At 41.6% G+C, this 25,200-nt stretch overlaps 1 protein-coding gene across 1 annotated transcript in view; it reads left to right on the forward strand.

Annotated features, from left to right (window-relative positions):
* Etf1 (eukaryotic translation termination factor 1) overlaps positions 1-18,017 on the forward strand; it is a 29,469-nt gene extending 11,452 nt beyond the window's left edge. Inside the window, exons 3-11 of the mRNA XM_013020398.1 lie at positions 5,159-5,334; positions 5,584-5,723; positions 11,488-11,626; positions 11,826-12,016; positions 12,783-12,912; positions 13,465-13,620; positions 13,738-13,802; positions 14,659-14,806; positions 15,680-18,017. Coding sequence (XP_012875852.1) covers positions 5,159-5,334; positions 5,584-5,723; positions 11,488-11,626; positions 11,826-12,016; positions 12,783-12,912; positions 13,465-13,620; positions 13,738-13,802; positions 14,659-14,806; positions 15,680-15,762 — 1,228 coding nt within the window. The 3' untranslated portion in view covers positions 15,763-18,017. The remainder of the gene's footprint in view (positions 1-5,158; positions 5,335-5,583; positions 5,724-11,487; positions 11,627-11,825; positions 12,017-12,782; positions 12,913-13,464; positions 13,621-13,737; positions 13,803-14,658; positions 14,807-15,679) is intronic.
* Positions 18,018-25,200: the final 7,183 nt, after the last annotated feature.

Here is a 25,200-nt window from a genome sequence, read left to right on the forward strand (position 1 = left end):
CAACATGGTAGAAATCTACCAAAAAGTTCTGACAAGTTACACATTTCAACTTTTTTTCTTTTCCTTTTTTGGTACCAGAGCTTGAACACAGGGCCCTCTACATTCTTGCTTAAGCACTAGAGCTGGCATTCTACCACCTCAGCACTCCTCCAGTCCAGCAGTTACTAGTTAATTGGAGATAATTGGATAGACTTTTCTGCCTGGGCTGGCTTTGAACCTCAGTCCTCAAACAGCAGTCATCTGAGTAGCTAGGATCACAGGTGGGAGCCACCACCTGGCTACACTTTTCAACTGTTTAAAAGATCCTACAGGATGATTTTGTTAGGTTTGTTTGCTATTTCATCATTTCTGGAGTGTTAAAGGGATGTAAGTGTAAGGTTGCCTAACTGTACAATACAATAAAAATGTTTTATCGAATGTTGATCTTAACCTAGCTACAGTGGAAACTAAATACCTGTTTAAGGTCATTGCTTTACTTCCAGCATCATTATCTTGCTTTTAAGGATTGCTTCCAGGCATTTTGGGTTTGCTCAATTCAAACCAACATTCTCTTCAGTCTCATATTTTCCAGTCCTTTGGGATTTTAGTTCTCTCAACTCTGAGCCTTCACCCATTAGTCTCAAAGCCCATTTTCATTCTATATACTACTGGTTACCTTTTTACCGGTTCCATTTCTTAGGAAGCCACTAAATCAGAGCTAGTTTTTTTTGTTTTTTGTGTTTTTGTTTTTGTTTTTGATCGTGGGGCTTGAATTCAGGGCCTGGGCACTGTTCTAAACCTTTCTGCTCAAGTCTAGACCTTACCACTTTGAGCTACAGCTCTACTTCTGGTTTTCTGGTGGGTAATTAGAAATAAGAATTTCACAGACTTTCCTGCCTGAGCTGGCTTTGAACCACAATCCTTAGATCTCAGCCTCCTTAGTAGCTAGGATTACAGATCTGAGCCACTAGTGCCCTGTGGTTTATTTATTTATTTAATTTAACCTTTGTATTTTAAGAAAATTCTTTTGGCCATAAAGATTCCAAGTCTCCTAATATAAATACTATTTATCCTTGTGTGAATTGTTTAGCAGAAAAGGACAAGCTAGTAAATTAGTATTCAAACTTGTATCCCTCCTTTTCCCTTCTGGTGCATTGTCTTATTCTCCAAATGCATGAATTGCCCCTGCACAGAAAATAGGCTTTATGTATAATTTAGGATGGCTTGTTTGTATAGTAGAGTGAACCCTGGCCTCAACCATTAAGTGTATGTGCGGTCACGTGTGTCTTGTGTGTTGGTCTGTGTATGTGTGTGTCAAGTTTCCCTAGGTAGCTTAGGCTAACCTTGAACTCTTCATCTCCTGCTTCATCTGTAGAATTATGAAAAATCTAAGATTGTATGTGCCACCACACATGGCTTGCCTGAGTTTCTTTTCTCTCCTAGGCCTTTTTTTTTGTTTGGTTGGTCATAGGGCTTGCTTGACCTCTGGGCATGGGCGCTGTCCCTCAGCTCTTCAGCTCAAGCGCTCTACTACTTGAGCCACAGCACCACTTCTGCCTTTTTCTGTTTATGTGGTACTGAGGAATCAAACCCAGGGCCTTAAGCATACAAGGCAAGCACTCTACCACTGAGCCACATTCCCAGCCCCTCCTAGACCATTTTTTGAAGTTAAATTTGCCCAATATTTTCAGCCTGTCCAAAACAAACTCCTTTTCTCTTCCTTAGTTCAGTAAAACTCCAGAAAGGTTTTTGGTGGGTTTTTTGTTTGTTTGTGCTTGAGCTCTAGGCCTGAGCGCCATCCTTGAGTTTTGGTGCTCAAGGCTAGCATTCTGCCATTTAAGCCACAGCTCCATTTCTGGGTCTTTTTTGTTGTTGTTTTTGAGTAGTTGATTGGAGATGAGAATCTTGCATACTTTCCTGCCTGGGCTGGCTTCAAACCATGATCTTCAGATGTCAGCCTCTTGAAGTAGTAACTAGGATTATAGGCATGAGCCACCTAGCTGCAGAAAGATTTTTATAAATTTTGTTTTAAAAAATCCAGCAAGTATTTGTGAAGTTACATATCATAAATACCTTTGATTCCTTGGCATGGCTAAAATACTTTCCTATCCAAGGGGTGGCAGCAAAGTACTATACTCTTTTTGTGTCTTTGATTAACTTGTAGAGTGAAGGGGAAATGATCACAAAGGTTATGAACTAAACTTTTAGGTTTTAAGACGACCAACAGCAACAAAACTGGTTTAGGAGGTACAACTTTGGTTGACAGTCTGAGTAACTTTTGAACAGTATAAGTAGATAGCCAGATTATCTACTTGTAAAGAAAACTATCTTAAGGACCTGTGGGATTTACTAGTAATAGTAAATATAGGCAACAGGGTCTCCAGTGAATGATGCACCTTTTCTAATGGAAATACTGAAGGAAACATGCATCATATTGCTTACTTATGAAGTTAACTTTATATGTGAAAATCTGTTTCTCAGAACTGGATCTTCAACATTTTCAGTTTTCAAACTAAAATTAGAAATAAAAATAGGGTGTTCCTCTAACCCCTTCACAATTCTTCTTTCCTTCCTTATTAGGTTACTTGGCACATTTGCCAATTTGACTTGACAGTCCCAACCTCCTAACTTTTTTCCTGCAAACTTCTACTGGACCAGAAGTGGAGCTGTGGCTCAGAGTGGTAGAGTACTAGCCTTGAGCAAAAGCTCAGAGACAGCACCCAGGTTCAAGCCCTACAACTGACAAAAACAAAAAAGGACCGGGGGGGTTGGGGGGTGTTGTGATTGAAAGCCAGTCCAGAATGAAAGCTTTTGAGACTGTCAGTCTATCAACCAGCAAAAAGCCAAAAGTGGAGCTGTGCCTTAAATGGTAAAGAACCTGCGGGGGGGGGGGGGAAGCTTTATTAAGAAATAATTTACATGCCATGAAATCTATCCCCTTTGAGGTGGTTTTTCACTGTTGTACAATTGTTTAACACTAATTTGTAAATATTCTCATCAATCTGGAAAACAAACTTCATACTTCTGTTTTTTTACATGCAGGTTTTTATGTTTATTTTATTCTTTGTTTTGTTTGAATGCCAATACTGGGGCTTGAACTAAGGGCCACGATTCCCCGTTTTCCCCTTCCCCCATCCTGGAGCTTGAACAACCGGGATCTGGGCACTGTCCCTGAGCTTCTTTTGCCCAAGGCTAACACGCTACAACTTGAGCCACAGCACCACTTCAGCCTTCTGTTTATGTGGTACTGAGGAATCAGTCAAACCCAGGGCTTCTACCACAAAGCCACATTCCCAGCTCCAAGGGCCAGGACTTTTCTGACCTGGCTGGCTTGGAACCTTAATGTTCAGATCTCAACCTTCTGAGTATTAGTGTAATAGGCATGAGCTACTAGTACCTAGCTAGTTTGGTTTCTGGTTTAGTTTGATTAGCTGAGCTTTTGTTAGTTATGCAAAGGGATTTTCCCCACCTCCCACCCATTACATGTAATGTTCTTTTTTTTGGTGGGGGGGTCAGTCATGGGGCTTGAACTCTGGGCTTGGATGCTGTCCCTGAGTTCTTCAGCTCAAGGCGAGTGCTCTACCACTTGAGCCATAGTGCCACTTCTGGTTCTCTGAGTGGTTCATTGGAGATAAGAGTCTCACAGACAATTCTGCCCAGCCTGGCTCTTTGAACCATGATCCTCAGATCTCAGCCTCCTAATTAGTTTAGGATTATAGGCATGAGCCACCAACACCCAGCTGCAGTATTCCTTTTTATTATTGTTGTTATTGTGAAAGAGAAGTACAGAGGGGTTACAGTTACATAAGTCAGGTAGTGAGTACATTTCTTTTTGAACAGTGGCACCCTCACAGCAAGTCCATTAGTCTTATTTTTGATTCTTTAATCAAGCCCCAATGAATTAAGGGCCTTGCATTCTGAGCTTAGTTTTTTTGTTTAAGGTTAACAGTATACCACTTGGTCCACACCTCTGCTTCCATCTTTCTCTTAGATTTGTCTGCCCATCCTGATTTTAAACCACAATCTTTAGATCTCAGCCTCTTGAGTAGCTAGGATGGCAGGCATGAGCCACAGCACCTAGCTTTAATAAACCTTTAAAATCAAATCACTGGGGCTGGGAAGGTGGCTCAGTGGTAGAGTGCTTGCCTTGCATGCATGAGGCCCTGGGTTTGATTCCTCAGCACCACATAAGCAGATAAAGCCAGAAGTGGTGCTGTGGCTCAAGTGGTAGAGAGCTAGCCTTGAGCTGAAGAGCTGAGGGACAGCGCCCAGGCCCAGAGTTCAGGCCCCACGACCGGACCCAAAATAAATAAAATCACTGCAGTTGAAGCATAAAATGTATTGCCTTTGAGAAGTACAGGAAGAGAGAAATCTCATGATTAGGATATTTCTTAGTTCTAGTATCATCTTGTCCTATTGTCATCAAAACACTTAGCGGGAGGGCGGGGGCGGAGGGGGGCACACTAGGAAGGTGGCTCAGTGGTAGAGTGCTTGCCTTGCATGCACAAAGTCCCGGGTTCGATTCCTCAGCACCACATAAGCAGAAAAAGTGGAAGTGGTGCTGTGGCTCAAGTGGTAGAGCACTAGCCTTGAGCTGAAGAGCTGAGGGACAGCGGCCAGGCCCAGAGTTCAGGTCCCATGACTGACCAAAAAAAAAAACAGGGTACTAAATTAATGCTTGTAAATTTTCATGACAAGCATTTTATCTAGACTTGAAGAACTTGTTTAATAGTCTTGGTATAATGTCTTCCACTGAAGAGCCATGATTCCAAGCCTTTTGTTACAAACAGGCTTCATTCTGCAACTTCCAGCTTGTTGACCCTCCATCATGACCTTTCTTTAATTGGGATATTAGGTCTTTTCTAAGCATCTCTTCAAGTGTCTTCCTTACGAGTAAAGTCAATACTCTTTCAAATAATTGAGCAGCTACTATATCTTGAATTCTGCCTGAATACTTTAGAGTGTGATATACTAACATAGTCTTATCTTCCTGATCATCTTGAGAGTGGTTTGTTTCTCTTATTTGAGGGACAACTGAGGAGGCCACATTCAATCTTCAGTACTAGGGGGAAAAGGTAAAGGAACATCTTACCCTAACTCATTTTACTTAGGATAAACATAGATTTAAATTCATTTCTTACAAATTTTGGCCTCTAATAAGTTACTCTCTCTTCCACAGCAATGGCACCAGCATGATATCATTGATCATTCCTCCCAAAGACCAGATTTCACGAGTAGCAAAAATGTTAGCAGATGAATTTGGAACTGCATCTAACATTAAGTCACGAGTAAATCGCCTTTCAGTCCTGGGAGCCATTACATCTGTACAACAGAGACTCAAACTTTATAACAAAGGTAATATGGAACTTAATCATTTCTATTCTCTTTGTCTTGTTTTATTCACTAGCGTTTCCTTCTCCCATTATCAATGTCTCTTTGGCCTTGGTGTTTAAGTACTTAACATATTTGATTAGATCCAACTGACACATCTCACGGGAAGCTTACTTTTAGAGGAAGAATTCTGCTTGAGATTTAAGGATATTTTTGTTTTATTTAAATTATAACTAGGACATATAAAGTGGAGAAATTGTTTGTTTTTTTCAGTACCTCCAAATGGTCTGGTTGTTTACTGTGGAACAATTGTAACAGAAGAAGGAAAGGAAAAGAAAGTCAACATTGACTTTGAACCTTTCAAACCAATTAATACGTCATTGTATTTGTGTGACAACAAATTCCATACAGAGGTAAGTTTGAGCACAAAATGTTCATTCTAAAAAGGAAAGCTATATCCATCAACAGTCACTCCTTATCTCCTCAACCTTTCCCAGCTCTAGGCAACCAGTGATATATGTCTATGAGTTTGCTTATGCTGTACAATTTATATGTAACGGTATCCTAACTTGTGATCTGTATGATCAGCTTCTTTCACTTTTTTTTTTTTTCCAGTCATGGGCCTTGAAATCTGGGCCTGGGCACTGTCCCTGGGCTCCTATTGCTCAAGGCTAGCACTCCACTACTTGAGCCACACTGCTACTTCAGGCTTTTTCTGTGATTAATTGGAGGTTAGAGTCTCATGGACTTTCTTTTTTTCGGGGGGGGGGGGGTTGTCCGGTCATAGGGCCTGAACACTGTCTCTCAGCTCTTCAGCTCAAAGCTAGTGCTCTACCACTTGAGCCATAGCGCCACTTCTGGCTTTTTTTCTTATGTGGTGCTAAGGAATCGAACCCAGGGCCTCAAGCATGCAAGGCAAGCGCTCTACCACTGAGCCATCTTCTCAACCCTCTCATGGAGTTTCTTGCACAGGCTGGCTTCAAACCACACTCAGCCTCCCAAGTTGCTTAATTACAGGTGTGAGCCACCGGCGCCCAGCTTATTTCTTTTACTTTTATGTTAAGATTTGTTCATGTGAGCCGGACACTGATGGCTCACACCTGTACTCCTAGCTACTCGGGAGGCTGAGATCTGAGGATCACGGTTCAAAGCTAGCTGGGGCAGGAACGTCTGTGAGTATCTTAGCTCCAATTAACCATCAGAAAACGAAAGTAGCGCTGTGGCTCAAGTGGTAGAGTGCTTGCCTTGAGCTGAAGAGCACAGAGACAGCACCCAAGCCCAGAGTTCATGTGGTAGCATGCATCAGCACTCTTTAATGCATTTATTTACTTACTTAAAGAAAAAAAATGCTTGTTTCCATTTCCTGGATCTCTAATTCCTTTAAATTACCAAATAACCATAGTGTTGGACGTACTACATTTTATTTATGTAATATCAGTTGATTTTCATTTGGATTTCCAGTTTGAAGTATTATGAAAAGATACTACTAAGCCGGGCGCTGGTGGCTCATGCCTGTAATCCAGCTACTCAGGAGGCTGAGATCTGAGGATCTCAGTTCAAAGCCAGCCCGGGCAGGAGAGACCGTGAGAGACTCCTATCTCCAATAAACCACCAGAAAACCGGAAGTGGCGCTGTAGCTCAAGTGGTAGAGCGCTCGCCTTGAGCTGAAGAGCTGAGGGACAGTACCCAGGCCCAGAGTTCAAGCCCCACAACCCACAAAAAAAAAAAGAAAAGAAAAGATATTACTAGTTCGTATACAAGGTTTTTGTAATGATATGTTTTCCTTTTTGTAGATCATATATCTACAAAATTGGAATTAAAATTGCTAGGTCATACACTAATAATGTTTAGTCATCATCATGTTGAAGAGAGTACTTAAGCAATTTGAAGAATAAATAGAGCTTCTTGATCTCCAGCAAAACAATTTGTGGGTTTTCAGCTAATGATTGTAAACATCTTTTAGTAACAGGTTTTCTTTCCTTTTTCTTTCCCAGTGAAATTTTTGAGTGGCAGAGCTGCTATACATGAACTTTTAGTGGTGGAAAGAAGCCTCATTAAAGTGACCTAAATCAGTCAACAGTAAAGCAATCAGGAATTCACAGCTTGCTCTTAGTTGAGTCTCTTGCCTTTCATCAACCTAGGGAAAAAACTCAGTGGAATTAGAACTGACATTTGTCCACACAGTTTTCAATGGATGATTTTGCTAACTTGACAGGAAGTCTAATTCCAGTTGAATCTTGGTCAACTGCATGGATGATCCAGCCTCTTTTCCCCTTCACTATTACAGTTTCCTAGAAGATACTTGATTGGGGAGGCTTTTGGCTACTCTTGTCTCACTTACCAGTATGTGGTTTGATGAAAGAGTTTGAGCCTTGCTAGGTACCTGTGATTCAAGCTTGTAATTCTAGGTACTCAGGAGGCTGAGATCTGAGGATCACAGTTCTAAGCCAGCCAAAGCATTGAAAGTCTGAGATTGTTACTTCCAATTAACCAGCAGAAAGCTGGAACTAGAGCTCTGGCTCAAATTATAAGAGTGCCAGCCTTGAGCAAGCTAAGGAACAATACCCAGGCCCTGAGTTCTAGCTCCAATACTAAACACACACAAAAAAAGATAACTTGTAGAAAAAATGATTTTGAGAAGTACCTAGTGGTACTTGTCTGATTTAAGCTCACATATTAAGCTAGCTAACAGTAGTTTTTTCTAAATCTTAATTCTTCCTCTAAGGTACCATTTAACTTTGGTAGCATTGTATATTTTGGCTTTAACCAGTATGTCTTTAACTAAAAATGACTTAGTGAGCCAGGAAGTAATGGCACACTCATTCACAGCAGTGAAGAGACTGAGACAACAAAGAGGAAAATTGACAGTATTATGCTGTATATCATGATTTATGTCCTAATAAGTGTTCATTATTAATTTTTAATTTGGGGCTGGGAATAGGCTTAGTGGTAGAGTGCTTGCCTAGCATGCATGGGGCCCTGGGTTCATTTCCTTAGTACCACATAAACAGAAAAGGCCAGAAGTGGCTCTATGGCTCAAGTGGTAGAATACCCAAGCCAGGCTCTGAGTTCAAGCTCACAACTGCAAAAAATAATAATAATCTTGCCAAACACTGGTGGCTCACACCTATAATCCTAGTTATTCAGGAGACTGAGATCTAAGTATTACAGTTCAAAGCCAGTCCCAGCAGGAAAGTTCATGAGACGCTTATCTCCAATTCACCACCAGAAAACCACAAGTTGAGCTGTGGCTCAAAGTGGTAGAGCACTAGGTTTGAGTAGAAAAGCTTAGGAACAGCACCCAGGCCCTGAGTTCACCTGACAAAAATAATAATTACTATTTTGTTAATAGGTAGACTTGTTGGAAATCTTAATAGTACTTAATAGGTCATTATGATACAATGCCATTTTAGTTTAGCCTTTGGATGCTAGGAATTTAATCCATGGCTTCATACATACTAACCATGTCATCTGCCACTGAACTGTAACCTCAACCTACAGCTATATTTTTATCCTGTAATATTTATGTCTTATTTGTAGGAGAGTTTTGTTGTTTGTTTTTTGTCTATCATGGGGCTTGACCTTAGGGCTTGAGCGCTGTCCCTGAACTCTCCTGCTCAAGGCTAGCAGTCTACCACTTTGAGCCACAGCTCTACTTCTGGTTTTCTGGTGGTTAATTGGAGATAAAAGGAAAGCTATTTTGTTAAGCTAAAGTAGAATAATTTTCCTTGTGTATGTATATGTGCATGTTCATGTGCCTGCTGGCCTGTATGCCTGCATGCTTGAACTTAAGGTTTGGGTGCTGTCCCTGAATTTTTGTGCTCAGGGCTAGCAGTCTATCACTTGAGCCACAGCTCTACTTGTGACTTGTTTTAGTAGTTAATACGATATGAGTCTCACAGACTATGCTTCCCTGGCTGGCTTTGAACTGCAATCCTCAGATCTCTGACTCCTGAGTAGCTAGGATTACAGACATGAGTCACTGTCACCCAGATAGAATTTTTTTGGGGGGGGGACACCTATGGGACTTGCATTCAGGGCCTGGTTACTGTCCCTGAGCTCTTTTGCTCAAGGTTAGCACTCTACCGTTTTTGAGCCACACCTCTCCTTCCAGTTATCTGGTGGTTAGTTGGAGATAAGAGTTTCAAGGACGGGCTAGGAAGGTGGCTCAGTGGTAGAGCGCTTGCCTTGCATGCCAGAGGCCCTGGGTTCGATTCCTCAGCACCACATAAGCAAAAAGAAAAAAAGCCGGAAGTGGCACTGTGGCTCAAGTGGTAGAGCACTAGCCTTGAGCTGAAGAGCTGAGGGACAGCACCCAGGCCCAGAGTTCAGGCCCCATGACCGGACCCAAAAAAAAAAAAAAGAGTTTCAAGGACTTTCCTGCCTGGGCTGGCTTTGAACTGTAATCCTCAGATCTCAGCCTCCTGAGTAGCTAGGATTACAGGCTTGAGCCACAGTGGTACTCCTCAGACTGTGAGACTCTTATCTCCAGTAAACCACTCAGAAAACCAGAAGTGGTGCTGTGGTTCAAGTGGTAGAGTACTGGCCTTGAGCTGAAGAGCTGAGGGACAGTACCCAGGCCCAGAATTCAAGCCCCACAACCCACAAAGAACAAAAAAGGGTCTCATGGACTTTCCTGCTGGGGCTGGCTTTGAACCTAGACCCTCAGATCCACAGATCACCCTTCTGAGTAGCTAGGATTATAGGCTTGAGCCACTGGCACCTGGTTCTAATATCTTTAAAACTGAGTTTTAATGTTGCTCAAGACCACAGGAATTAGATTAAATACTTCAAGATTAGAAAATGATTTTAAGAGATGTAGAAAATTTCTGAGTTTTCATTTACTTCTGCTGTAGAGTTTATACTGTCTGATGTTTGAGTTATTAATAACAAAAAAGGCCAGATTTGCTATGCACAGGTGGTTCATGCCTGTAATCCTAGCTACTTAGGCGACTGAGATCTGAGGATCGTGGTTCAAAGCCAGCTCAGGCAGGAAAGTCTGAGAGACTCTTCAATAAACCACTAGAAAACAGGAAGTGGTACTGTGGCTCAAGTGGTAGAGCACTAGCCTTGAGCTGAAGAGCTTGAGGGACAGAGCCCAGGCCCAGAGAGAGTTCAAGCCCCACGACTGACATAAAGGGGGTGGGGCAGTTTTTGTTTTTGTTTTGGTCCGGTTGTGGGGCCTGAACTCTGGGCCTGGGCGCTGTCCCTCAGCTCTTCAGCTCAAGGCTAGCGCTCTGCCACTTGAGCCACAGCGCCACTTCCGGCTTTTTGCTTATGTGGTGCTGAGGAATCGAACCCAGGGCCTCAGGCATGCAAGGCAAGCTCTCTACCACTGAGCCACCTTCCCAGCCCCCAGATTTTTTTTTATATTAATGGTGGTCCTGGTAGTAGACCACTTTCCTTGTGTTCATGAGACTCTCCAGCACTGCCCTGAAAAAAACGAAGTCAGCTTTTAGAAGTTAGATCCTTAGTTTGAATGTTGTATTTCATAAACTACATGTCTAAATCAAATGAAGAAAACTAGGGGGGAACGATGGAGTCTGTAACTTGTGTTGATTTGGTATGGTAGTGGTAGTTAGCTTTTTGTTGTTGCTGTTGTGCCAGTCCTGGGGTTTGAGCTTTGAGTCTGGGAGTTGTCCTTGAGCTTTTTGCTCAAGGATAGTACCTTGAACCACACCTCTGCATCCAGCTTTTGGGAGGTTAATTAGAGATCGACAGTCTCTATCATGAACTTTCCTGCCTAGGCTGACTTTCAACTGAGATCCTAAGATCTCAGCCTTCTAAATTGCGACTAGCTAGGGTTACAGGTATGAACCACCAGGACCAGCTGTTGGTTGTTTTTTGACACTGAATCTTGCAGTCTATTGAAGATAATGTACCACCATACCGGCATGAGGTATGGGGATTGGATGGTTGGGACTTTTATTCACGTTTTTGTTATCAAATACATATAAAGTAATTATAATGTCAGTAGAAGTGGATTTATAACATGCAAAAACACCACCAGCCATTTCCATTACTTTATAAGACTATGCTGTGTAAAGTTTTGTTTTGTTTTTTATTATGTAGAATTGGGTAAAGGGCTCACATATGACCTTTAGGATTGTTTGCCTTGATCTTGCAAAGCTTTGGAGCTCATTAGATGGTACTTGTGGTTTTTGTTTTTGTTTTCAGGCTCTTACAGCATTACTTTCAGATGACAGCAAGTTTGGCTTCATTGTAATAGATGGCAGTGGTGCTCTTTTTGGCACACTCCAAGGAAACACAAGAGAAGTCCTACACAAATTCACTGTGGATCTCCCCAAAAAACACGGTAATGTAGGAAGAAAAAACGTGACCCTTTTACTTTGTATTTAGCAGTAAAGCCGTTCCACGTAAGCAAATTACAGTTTGTGCTAAACCATTGAAGAAATGATCTTCTTTTTGTCCTTTTGAGTAATGACTTATTTTAAATTCACAAGACATTTTGTACTCTTAGTAATTGTCTCTTTCTTGCCACTTTTGTGTCAAAGGAAGAGGAGGTCAGTCAGCCTTACGATTTGCCCGTTTAAGAATGGAAAAGCGACATAACTATGTTCGGAAAGTAGCAGAGACTGCTGTGCAGCTGTTTATTTCTGGTGACAAAGTGAATGTGGCTGGTCTCGTTTTAGCTGGATCAGCTGACTTTAAAACTGAACTAAGTCAGTCTGATATGTTTGATCAGGTAAGTGAGAGAAGTAGATACTTCATTATATGAACCTCTGAATTAAGAGTAGGTAAATCCCCTATGTAAAGCTCCTGGATATGCCCATATCTTTATCATTAGAAAAACTTATTTATCATTAGAAAAACATACCCCTGTGGTCTGGTGATTGTAGCCCAATGATAGAGCACTTGCCTAGTATGCACAATCCCCTAGTTTCAGTTGCAAACCTCACTGAAAAACAATAAATTCACCTCTGAGTTAAATGGTATATCAAGTTTATGGGTATTTGTTAGGGAACATTCCCTCTCTATTGAAATCAACTATTTCTAGGTAGGATTCTAATGGATCCTGCGGAGGTACGATGCTAGTGTTTGTTGCCATAATTGGCTTTAAAATGGTTTGATTCAGAGAATCTTAGAAACTGTTTTTACCTTGTTTATTTGGGTGTTTTTTTTTTTTTGTACTGTCTTTTGCTAATTTATTTCTGGAGGTAAGTAATGCATTTAATATCCAGAGGAACTTCTGGCTTATGACATGACCTCAGCCATAACACATTCCCAAAGTATTTTTCATTACCTGTTTTGCAAGAGCCAGTGGCTTTCCCTTCATAAGCCTATTTTTATTTGCATTTAATGAGTTATCCTACAGTAGGTTTCACAGAATAAGTTGGGCACCTTACCCATATTTAGATTTCAGAGATAATGCTAGAGCTTTTCTGCCATTAAGATAGTAGGTGTTGGTAAAGGTGTTTTGAAGTCTAATGTTTTTGTTTTTTAATTGTCAGAGGTTGCAATCAAAGGTTTTAAAATTAGTTGATATATCCTATGGTGGTGAAAATGGATTCAACCAAGCTATTGAGTTATCTACTGAAGTCCTCTCCAACGTGAAATTCATTCAAGAGAAGAAATTAATAGGTATCACTGAAATGCAACTATTTTGCTTATTATATGAAATGTTTGTATATATGTTTCAAACAGGACACTGAGAAAAAAGGAGGAGAATTTAACATTTAAATAAAGTTTTGGCCTCCACAAACATCATGTTTAACCATTAGACATTAGATCTAATAAGTGTGTATATCCATAAAGGAAAATATATAGTCATCCCTCACTTATTTCAGGATCTTTTGGATACCCAAAATCCACAGGTGCTTAAGAGCCTTTTAAAAAATATGTGGTATTTAAAAAACTATGTGGTATCTCATGTACTTTAAATTGTCTCCAGATTATAATAGCCAACATAATGTGAATCTTACTTTTTAAAAAAATGGTTATATTGTGTTATTCAGGTTATAATGACAAGAAAAGGTCTGCCCATGTCTAGTTCAGATGCAGCCATCATAGACCTAACTACGTAATACACATCCTCAAAAGTATAACCTTACCTCAATAATTTCAAGCAATGGTAGGGTAAATTCATGGATATGTTGAGCCAGTTGTATATTTTATTCTATCCCAAATTTACAGGACGATACTTTGATGAAATTAGCCAGGACACCGGCAAGTACTGCTTTGGAGTTGAAGATACACTAAAAGCTTTGGAAATGGGAGCTGTAGAGATTCTAATAGTCTATGAAAATCTGGATATAATGAGATATGTTCTTCATTGCCAAGGCACCGAAGGTAAAAAGAATTAGAGATTGGGGTTGGCTCTTTGTTTCTTATTCAGGAAACCTGAGGAAAGGATAGGTATATATAAGAACCAAGTTAACATATTTTTGTTTTCTTTTAATACTACAGAGGAGAAAATTCTCTACTTAACACCAGAACAAGAGAAGGATAAATCTCATTTCACAGACAAAGAGGTAAATGATTGTTTTCTTTGGTCATCCTTGCAGGAAATGTTAAGAGTGTATTTTAGAGCACTGGAAACACAGTATCAGCCTTAGGAAATTAATACTCATACTGATTAGGTGGTCTGCAGTCACTGGTCAACTGGTGTCTGCCACTAACTGATTCCAAGAAGGAAGCCACATCATGTTACCACTCTTTTTTTCTTCTTCCTTTTTCCTTTTTTTGGTAATATTGGGAGTTGGACTCTAAGACTGGAGGTCCTGCCTCTGGAGTAGCTGGGGTACTATGTACATTATCATGCCCAACTGCAGATCGCTTTTCAATAGTAAATCCATCAGTAAAACATCCTTAGAATAATAGAAATTTTAATTTGAATAGCACTGTGCCTTCACTTTTCAACTCTTCCACTGCAGGGGACTTTCTCAGTTTAGTCTTATTAAATTACCACAGTTTAAAATGTTACCTTCCCAAGATGTCAATAATTGCCAGTGTACTCACATTCTGAGTTGGAGGACTTTGCCCTTGAAAGGCTGCTCCCAAAAGCAGTTGTGGTATGTTTCTTCTAGGCTGTTGAATTGTTTGATAGAGACAGTATAAAGTCGACAATAGGAATCATAAGTTAAGGAATCACTAAGTGTGCGTTGATATTTCATAACAGGGTAGAGTTAAGAGACTGAGGAAAAATGTGTGATCAGATTTTCTCTGCTGTTACATTACCAAAAAGAAAAAAATAACTTCATTTCATAAACATGATACATAGAATCAGCAGGATTACTGATGATGGTTAGCAGGGAAATTGAGAGAGGCATTCTAAGCACTGATATATCTTAATCCCATTGCTTTTGTATTTCATGGTTGCCCTTGTAGACAGGACAAGAACATGAGCTGATTGAGAGCATGCCCCTCTTGGAATGGTTTGCTAACAACTATAAAAAATTTGGAGCTACATTAGAAATTGTCACAGATAAATCACAAGAAGGATCCCAGTTTGTGAAAGGATTTGGTGGAATTGGAGGTGAGTAACAAATCATCAAACAAAATCAAAAAACAGTTTCTCAGCCAGCCTTTCCTGGCTAGCCTGAAATGTTATTTCAGGTGAGGCATGCTTATATAATCTATTTAAGACAAGTGGTTAGAATGGTGGACGACTAAAGTCACTGATTTGGACCAGGCCTGTTTTGCTGATGCTGAGGTTTGAACTCAGAGCTTAGAGCTTAACCAGCTTGCTTGCTGACACTCTACTACTTGAGCTATGCCTGGAGTCTGGGTTTTTTTATTGGGTGCTCATGAGCTTTGGAGGGGAGGAGGGAGTTGTTTTGTTTTGTTGGTTGTAGGGCTTGAACGCTGGGCATGGCCTCTGTCCCTGCACTCTTCTGCTCAAGGCGAGCATTCTGCCACTTAAGCCACAGTGCCACTTCTGGTTTTCTAGTGGGTTATTGGATTAAGAGTCTCACGGACTTTCTTGCCCGGGCTGGCTTTGAACTGCGATCCTCAGATCTCAGCCTCCTGAGTAGCTAGAATTATAGGCGTGAGCCACCAGTGCCCGGCTTCAAAGCTAGTCTTGAAGTGTGAATCCTAGTCTAGATTTTAGCCTCCTGGGTGGCTAGGATTATAGGCCCAACCAATTGTCACCTAGCCTTTGTTTTTTGTTTGGTTTTATGACACTTAGTAGACCAGATTGGCTGGGACTTACTTGAATTCTTAATCCTCCTGCCTCAGTCTTCCCATTCATTGTTGGGCTTACAAACTTGTACCACCACACTCATCTTAATATAAATTATTTTTTAATCATTACCTCTGTAATTCTGCAGGAGCCTGGGCATCCCTCTTTAGAGTGATCCTTTCCCATTTCATGAACACAGGTATTTAATCCTTTTTGTTTCTCCAGGTATCTTGCGGTACCGAGTAGATTTCCAGGGAATGGAATACCAAGGAGGAGACGATGAATTTTTTGACCTTGATGACTACTAGGTAGTCGACATGGGTCCGGCAAAATGTGCCTCACCCTCCAGCATCCAACCCAAGGAGCATACCCATGATGGAATCCAAACAGATCCCTGCCTTACAATTGGAACATTTCCAGAACTTAATCCATGAGCATTGGATACTGAAAAGAAAACCGAAACAAAACCAGACCCAACCCTACACTTTGGTTTGTCATGGTGTCAGCGCAGCAGCCTCAACTAAGTTCCTAAATTCCACTTTGGACTAATTTAAAAAAAAAAAAAAGAATCCCAGTTTTTACTTTTACTCGATGGTGAAATTGGTTGCTCTTGTATTTTATGAAAAAAAAAAGATTTTTTTAACCTTCATACATAGAAGCAAAAATACTTTAACTGCTGTAAACCTTCAAAAGTTAATAGAAGTGAGATCATACTGGTTTGTTATTTTGATCGGAGAAAAATTAAATTGCTGCATTTCGCAGTGACCCATTTACATGGCATTCTCAGCTTAGACTGCATAAGAAGAAATATATGTGGTGAAATGTTGGAACCATTTCTCTCTTGGTCTCTGTTTAATGTTGAAAGGGTGAGCTAATAGGAAGCAGTTTCAACTTCAACTTCACTCCCTCAGAACTACTCCCCACTCCAGACTGTTGGTTTCAGGGATGCAGATTGCATTGCAAAGTCAAATTGATGAAGCATTGGGGCCAGTGCACTGTTTACTTCCATCTGCTTGACAGGCACATTTGTACCTGAAATTTGGGAGCCCTTTGTATCACTTGCTTTGACAAAGGTCCCCATAATCTTAGCCTACTAGAAACCAATTGGGGATGGATATGATGGGGCTTCTGTGCTATTGCTGGGATTGGGAGAAATAAAACCTGCAATTTAAGTGGAAGCAAAAATATTTAAAGGTTATTTTATTTTGCTTGGGTCTAATCTTGGTAAAAGGGAGGTGGTGTTTCCTTGTGATGGATGGCATGAGATTATGTGAATGCTTTGATTCTTTTTTTTTGATGAACCACAAGATTTTTCACAGGAATGACAGATGACATGTATGGCCGTGCATGTAATTATAATCCCCTGGTGGGGTTGGAGCATCTGTTTCAAATATGGGACTTAATGAGCACCTCTCAGATGAGAAATTATGGGCAGGGGGTGGGAAGGGCAGGGATGGGAAAGGGATGGGATATGACTTCTGGCACCATGGATTAAACCATGTTGGATCTAAAAGTTGGCCTAAAAACCTGAAGCTTATGCTTCGTAAGTTGGGCTGTAGGTCAGACTTGAATTTAGCTAACATGCAAGGTCATGGTGTGCTCTAGGTGGTTACAAGAAAAGTGTAGGATGTGCCCAGTGGTAGCAATTGAAAAAGTACATCAAAGGGACTTTGAAGGACCAAAGGTTTTAAAAGTCAATCGTTATCCCACACCAACTAGGGTAGTGGGGTATATTTGGTTTTCAAATTGGGTACTTTTAACACTTTAGTGCCTGACTGCTGTTCTTCACTGACTTGACTCAGTCACTTGTAGCTTTATTGGTCTGAACCAGCTCCTTGTTCCCAGGTTACAGACCCGCCTATCGTTCCAATAATCCTGTTTCACTTGAATGAAGGGAGTATGTCTTAAATGTAACGCTTCTGATTCTCACACTGTACTCTGAGGTCCAAACGACTGTCTGTCACATAACCTGATGTCTCAACCCCTACCCCATAAGAAGAGGCTTTGGTTGTTTTTTTCTTTCTTTTGTGTGTGTGTGTGTGTGTATGTTTTCACCAACATGGGAAGCTTCACTGGAACAGGCATCTGTCTGGGGCTCTGCAGTTTCTTTGCAGAACACCCAAGAGTAAACAACACGCTCTCTTCACAGCAGTACCTTAGGGTTTTGCCATTGTAAATGGGTCTAATGTGATATGACAAGACCAGAGAAATCGGATGTAAATTTACATTTTTGAATATGCTTGTTGTTTCACATGATACATTTAGGGTATGCAGCTCCTTTTGTAGTTTTTATTTTTACTATTTAAGTTTGGAGATGATGCCAAATTTTTGTATTTCTTTAATCAATGTGTTCTCTTCAGTGATATATATTGCATTATATATTGATGTGTGTATCAATATATACTGATATGTATTACACTTACACATACAAACACATAAATAAGAGGGGGTGAAAACCATAGCCTTTGCATTCTCTAGCCTCTGCAGAAAGATCGTAAGCAGCAAAATCTTGGTGTTGTGATGTACAGAAATGGAGAAGAGTATTAAACCATATTTAAGAATATACTTCTGTGTGCTTGAGATTTTTTAGGACTGTTCCTAGAAAGTTATGACTGTAGAGATGGTGAGTTTTCAAAAGACTGTCAGATCAGACATACCTAATAAATTTTCAGCCCCAAGTTATTTTTACTATATTGCCTACATAAAGGATGTCTTGAGGTCATGATCCCAAGCTTACATTGGAAGAGCATCAAGCTTCTGGGACCAGTCAGTTTCTATCTTCACCCATCCCACATTCTTATCTGGGAAAACTTGTGCTTTAAAAAAAGAAAAGATATTTTAACTTCGTTATTTCCTGCCTCCCAACATTGCATTGTAGCAAGTGGTCCTCAAGGAAACTACCAGAGACAAAGAGGTTCAGTGCCTTTTTTGTTGTTGCTTTTGTTTTTTTGGTTGGTTGGTTATTTTTTGTGTGTGTGCCAGTCCTGGGACTTGCACTCAGGGCCTGAGTACTCAGGGCTAGTACTCTGCCACTTGAGCCACAGCACCACTTCCAGGTTTTTCTGTTTATGTGGTGCTGAGGAATCGAACCCAGGGCTTTGTGCATGCTTTGCAAGCACTTTACCACTAAGCCACATTCCCAGCCCTCAGTAGCTGTCCTTTATGGATAAAATCAAATTTTGTCCCAAGTCTAATTTCAAAGTTTATTCCCTACCTCTGCTTGCCTTTGAGTGCTACAGTAGAATGGCCCAGATGGAAGAGCATTATACAGGCACTTGGCTATAAGAGTGACAGCAACACCCAAAAAGTCACACTGGTCAAGGTAGAGCAAGGCTTCTAAACCAGATTAAGAACAGTAGGGTTTTTCCTTTTACTTTCCCCAGAGGTCCAGGTACTTGAAATCACTACTTTTGGGCAGCTGAGGAACAAAGGTGGTACATGTTTTGTTCTTCCCAGATTTGAGAACAAGTGTTGACTAGCAATGGTAGTTTTTCTGTCACTTGGCTTTTTCAACATACTTTTATGCATTTCTTCATCTGATCTATAAGATTCCCTATTAACTGATCCAGAAAGGGACAGCATCCTGTGTAGTTGAGGGTGTAACTTTCTTCCTGAGGGCATTTCCTAGGTGATGTTGAAGTCAAATCACTGGAAGGCAGCATAGCAATGCCAGCTATGTGTAGGTGGAGCCACTTGCCTGTCTGGGCCTGTAGCACTTGTGATCTTTTGTTCTCCAGATCCAGTTCCCAAGCATTGACTCTCGGACAGGCCTTGGAGATGCAAGGCTAACTGCCAAGGTAGAATTTAAACTTCATGCCAGCTTCTCTTTTGTAGCCAACTTGAGTAAGTGCCAGCTGGGACTCCTTTCTGCCAAATCCCATCCTGATGAGGCCTGACGGCAGTTCAAGGGACATAGAAAATGACCAGCCAATGGGGGTAGTAGCTTGGTTTGTTTGGATATGGATGAATAACTGGACTGGACATACATGTGCAGTTTCTCTCTAGGGTTCTATAAATTCTGTTTTGGGTAGGGCCATCTGCAGAAGTCCTACCCTGACCTTGCATAATAGGTTTACCTCAAGACTCAGATAAGACCCCTAGTCCTAACCAGTCTGGTGGTGCACACCAGTAATCTCAGTACTTGGGACTGAAGCACAAGTACTTGAGTTGGAAGCCAATTTGGGGTACAAGTTCGGGACCTTCTAATAGATGAGCTTGTGACTAAATCCTTTTCCTAGCCTTCAGTTTCATTATCAGTAATAGGCCCTGGATCTGATGGGCCTTTCCAGCTATGAAAGTGGGGAGCAGCTATGGTAGGAAGCAGAACTTCACATCTGAACATCAATCCTGGCTCTCCTAAGAGACTGGTAAATAATTCCATGTTTCTGAGTGTCAATTTTTCCACCGATTTATGGACCAAGATACAGATTAAATAGACAAAAGGTATAAGAAGTTTGTAGTATAGTGTACTTGCAACACAGCTCCTATGGAAGTGGTTGAGTTTATGCTGCCGACCACATGGTGGTGCTAGACCACAAAAATGCTAGCTGTGGAAAGATATCTATAGATATCTGGTAGTGTACAGGCCTAACAAAGTAGGACTTGAGTTCAAACCCCAGTACCCAAAAAGAATAAAAGGCCTAGGACAGTTCTGCCCTTAAAATATGGAGAAATCTAGTCAATCTTTACAGAAAATAGGAATGTGTGAACACAAAGTCCAGGGACCTCATTTCAGCTCAGCCCAGTTTTAACAGTCTGCAATCTGTTTTGATCTATCCATCAGCAAACTAGTCATTGACACTTGAACAGTTATATAGTCTCTGGAAATGTTTAGTGAAGTGGATAGTGTCTTAGATTGACAAGCTAAGTGACAAAATCTAGGACTCAAAGTCAGGTTTTTTGGGTTCCAAAGCCAGTGAGTGATATGCAAATCATTCCTTACTCTATAAGCAAATAGGTGAGCATCAATGGCTCACACCTGTAATCCTAGCTATTCAAGGAGGCTGAGATCTGGAGGATTGATTTTTTTTTTCCTCGGTCGTGGGGCTTGAATTCTCTCTGGGCCTGGGCGCTGTCCCTCAGCTCTTCAGCTCAAGGCTAGCGCTCTACCACTTGAACTACAGTGCCACTTCTGGTTTTCTGAGTGGTTTATTGGAGAAAAGAGTCTCATGGACTTTACTGCCCAGGCTGGCTTTGAACCTGGATCCTCTGATCTCAGCCTCCTAAGTAGCTAGGATTACAGGCGTGAGCCACTGGTGCCCGGCTTGGAGGATCAAATTTTGAAGCCAGTCCAGGCAGGAAAGTCTATGAGACTAATTATCCAGCAAAAAGCAAGCTGGAGGCATTGCCTCCAGTGGTAGAATACCAGCTATGGGCAAGAATGCTGAGCGAGAATGCCATGCCCCATGTTCAAACCTCAGAACCAGCAAGATAAATAAAAATAAGTCTTGCCAAGTCAGGGACAAATAATAGCTTGACTTGTTTCTCAAAGGCACCCATTAATATTTCTGTCCTTAAGACATTTTGACTGATCAGCTCGCGTATCCAGTTAGCTTGCTGAGGGTGAACAAAAGGGACTCTCATGGCTCTCTAGGAGTCTTTATAATTTATCCAGCATCTTCACAGAACGGACACATAGTACACACAACAGAATTTCTCAAGTTACTAGAGTGGCCCTGCTTTTGTGTGTGTTGATAGTATTGGTGTTTGAACTCAGGTCTTTGCACTTGCCAGGTAGGCACTCTATTACTTGAGCCACGCCCCAACCCAGTTCTGCTTCAGTTTTTACTTTTAGTTACTTTATTTGCTAGTACTGAGATTTGAGTGCTCTTTTAGCTTTTGTTTTGCAGTGCTAGAACTGACCTCTTGGCCACTGAGCAACATTCCCACTCGTTTTATTACTTTTTCAACAATGGTGGTATTAAAACAAGATGAGAAGTGTGAGGGGATGAGTGTCAACAGGCACACTGTATACATGTTTGGACATATTTAACTCTCTCTTGTACAACTAATTGGTGGTAATAAAAGAAGAAATGTGATAACATAGCTGGGCACCAGTGACTCATGCCTGTAATCCTAGCTACTCAAGAGGCCTGAGACCTGGAGGGTCTCAAGACTATCTCCAGTGAGCAACCAAGAACATCAAGACTAGCCAGGTGCCGGTGGCTCACGCCTGTACTCCTAGCTACTTGGGAGGCTGAGATCTGAGGATCACGGTTCAAAGCCAGCCCAGGCAGTAAAGTCCCCATGAGACTCTTATCTCCAATTAACCACTCAAAACCCAGAAGTGGAGCTGTGGCTCAAAGTGGTAGAGTGCTAGCCTTGAGCAAAAGAGCTCAGGGACAGCGCACAGGCTAAATTCAAGCCCCACAATCAACAAAAAACCAGACTGGAGGGATGGCTCAAGCAATTTAGCACTAGATGTAAGGGAAAAGCTAAATGAAAGCACTAGGCCGAGTCCAAATCCTGGTAGAGGTACACACACATACACACAGGCACATGTGTTTACCAACACATATTTAGTCACTAGTAAGATAACACAAACTATAGATAAAATACTGAATGTTAAATCTTCATAACTAATGTGGTTATATAAGAGGATATTCTCAAGAAATAGATGCTGAAGTATCAGGATGTTTAAAAAAGGCATATTTATTAAACGCTTTGAAATGTCATTTAGCTAAAAAGGGTTATCGAGTATTCATGAACAATGTGATATAGTATGTATTTTAACTGGTCCACAAGGTTCTTAAAACTGGTTTGAGGCCAGGCATGATAGCTTATATCTATAATCCCAGCTACTGAGAAGGCTGAAATCAGGAAGATGGCAGTTTGAAGCTAGCCTGGGCAAAAAGTTGGCAGACACCCATTTCCCCCCATTCTCCCCCACACACTTCAATCAATCAGCCAGACATGGTGTCTGCACCTGTCAAGCCAACAGTGCAGAAAGGCCGTAAGTAGGAGTACTATTTGAGGCCAGCTCCAGGCTACCTAGAAAATAAAAGTAAAAAGGGCCATGAGAGTTTGACTCTAGTGGTAGAGGACCAGGCTACAAAATGCCAGTCCTTGAGTTCAAATCCCAGTACCATTAACAATAATTTTAGCTTGATTCTTTGGGCAAGTTTGATTTTTAACTTAGGATGTGCGTTTGATCCAAAGGTTAGCATTTAGAAGAGTTTGTTTGGTATAGTGTGCAACTCAAGAGAAATCTCTACGCTGAGTCAACCAATGGGCCTGGAGTCTGAGCCCTGGGAATTGGGCTAAAGCTAGCAATAGAGGCTGAGCCAGGTCAGGAGCTGCTGTCACACACCACTGAGTTGGAATCAACCTTGGGGTTAGTCTGATGCTAGGTGAGATGAGGCAGTATGAAGACAAGGTATTTTTCGTTTTGTTTTGTTTTGTTGAGGGGGGACCTTTAGAAACTATGCAGGTAATAAGAATAAAGCGACGTTCCCCCTAGGAACTTTAGAACCCCTTCTCAGGGCATGTCTCAGATTTGGGTCTGTTGTCTACAGTCACAGTCACACCTTTCTCTCTGGCACTCTATACTTTCAATTCTGTAGCAGTCTTAACTGTAGCACTTGAGTCTTGGACCTAATCCTAATTCCCCCATTGAAAAGAAAAACAAAAAACAAAATGGAAGCCCAAAAGCAACACGTTTCTCATGCATGCAGATTTTCACCTGAGTCAACATGAGTGCTTCATATGTAATAACTCCAAATTCTGTGCTCTCAACACATAGATTATACTTATCTGAGCCTGTTCTCTCCAGTTTAAGGCCAAGGAAAAGGAGGATCAGAAAGAGCCAAAGACAAAGCTGGGAGGGGAAAGGTGGCCACCATCCAGGTGAATTATGAAAGCTGTTTGGAAGTCACTTTCCTCTGAGTCAGGATGGTCTTAAGTGTGTAGATTAACTTGCTTCTCCAGCCCCCAGGCTTCCAAACTAGCCCCATTTAAGTTACCCGAACTGCCACAGATTTCTAGCACCTCTGCTGAGATATCCTACCTGGTTTTATCTCTTCCTGCTTAGCTCCCTAATGTTACTCAAAGGAAAGCTAGAGGATGAACACATTTCCAAAGAAGCCAGAAGGCCAAGGAAGGAAGATGGCAACTTCACAGAAAGGCTGCAATCAGGAAAAGTGAGGATCCTCTGAGGTAATGGCAATGATGCAGGGACATTCTGATATTTGGGAGGAGGGAGGTGAACTTGAGAGTGAGGAGCAATCAGAATTTGATGCAAGATGCCTGCCCCATGTAAAATGGCTGTTCAGACCAATAAAGTCCCCAGCCAGGGCTCAAGGCGGGGATGGGAAGACAAGAGGAATCACTTGGAGGGCCTGCAAAGGAGATTAATTAGGTAGATGCTGGCTAGCCCTGGTGGCTCACGCCTGTAATCCCAGCTACTCAGGAGGCTGATATCTGAGGATCATGGTTCAAAGCCAGCTAGGGCAGGAAAGTCTGTGAGACTCTTATCTCCAATAAACCACCAGAAAACAGGAAGTGGAACTGTGGCTCAAGTGGTAGAGCACTAGCCTTGAGCTGAAGAGCTTAGGGACAGTGCCCAAGCCCAGAGTTCAAGCCCCACGACCGACAAAAAAAAAAAAAGAAGGTAGATGCTAGATGGGTATGGTGACATATACCTGTAATCCCAGATACATGGGAGGCTGTAGCAAGAGAATTGAAAGTTCAAAGCCAGCGTGGGCAGCTTAGTGAGACCTTTTTCAAAATTTAAAAACAAGTAATAATTAAAAGGGCTGAGGAGGTTGCTGTGGTAGAATGCTTGCCTAGCATGTACAAAGCCCTGGGTTCAATCTACAGTAACACACACACACACACACACAGAGGCATTTCTGGGGCTGGGGTGTGGTTGAATGGTAAATGTTATTTAGCTTTATCTAGTGTGCTCAAGGCTCTCAGATTGCTCCCAAGGCAGGATGGGCATTCCAGTGCTGTCTGGAGTCCTCCTTCACCCAGCTTCAACTCTGACTCTGGTGAGAGGTAATATGCTTCCCATGCCCTGCCCAGGTGGCTGATAAAAGACCCACTCTTCTCCAGCCTTCTGTCTCCACATACATATCTCACTACCATCCTGAACCTTAAATTGGTTTTGGATCTGGGGTGGCCCCACTTTCATTCTTTTATCCCACAACACTCAGACATTTCCTGGGTACTGATCCATACATAAGACAAGATGCTGGGACACAGTGGTGAGCAACGCAGGGCAAGAAGCACAGTTCCTGCCCTTCTAAAGTTTATCATCTAGCAGCAAAGATAGTAAATGAAAGTATGAGGGTGAAAAGTGGGGAGCATTGAAGGATAAGGGCAGGGGAGGGTGGCTCCCATCTCATTTGTGGTGTAAGACACACTTGTGAGCAAGGACCATTGGGAGAAGTGACAGCCAAGTCTGGAGACCCACATGGGTCACTCCTGAGTCAATCCAAAGGCCAGAAAGTCACCTGGATCCCAGGACACTGATTTTTTGCATCCTGTTATAATTTCTCATTTGTTTAAACAGCTTTATTAAGGTATAATTTACAGATTATTAAAAACTCACATTAGCATAATCCAGCCTTTTTCTTTTGTCAGTCTTAAGGCTTGAATTCCAGGCCTGAGTATAGGCTAGCCATCTACCACTTTGAGCTACAACTCCACTTCCAGTTTTCTGGTGGTTAATAGGAGATAAGACTTTCACAGACTTCCCTGCCTGGACTGGGGCCTGAACTCTAGGCCTGGGCACTGTCCCTCAG

This window comes from Dipodomys ordii, unplaced genomic scaffold (genome assembly GCF_000151885.1).
Source record: "Dipodomys ordii isolate 6190 unplaced genomic scaffold, Dord_2.0 Scaffold50, whole genome shotgun sequence".
NCBI lineage: Eukaryota > Metazoa > Chordata > Mammalia > Rodentia > Heteromyidae > Dipodomys > Dipodomys ordii.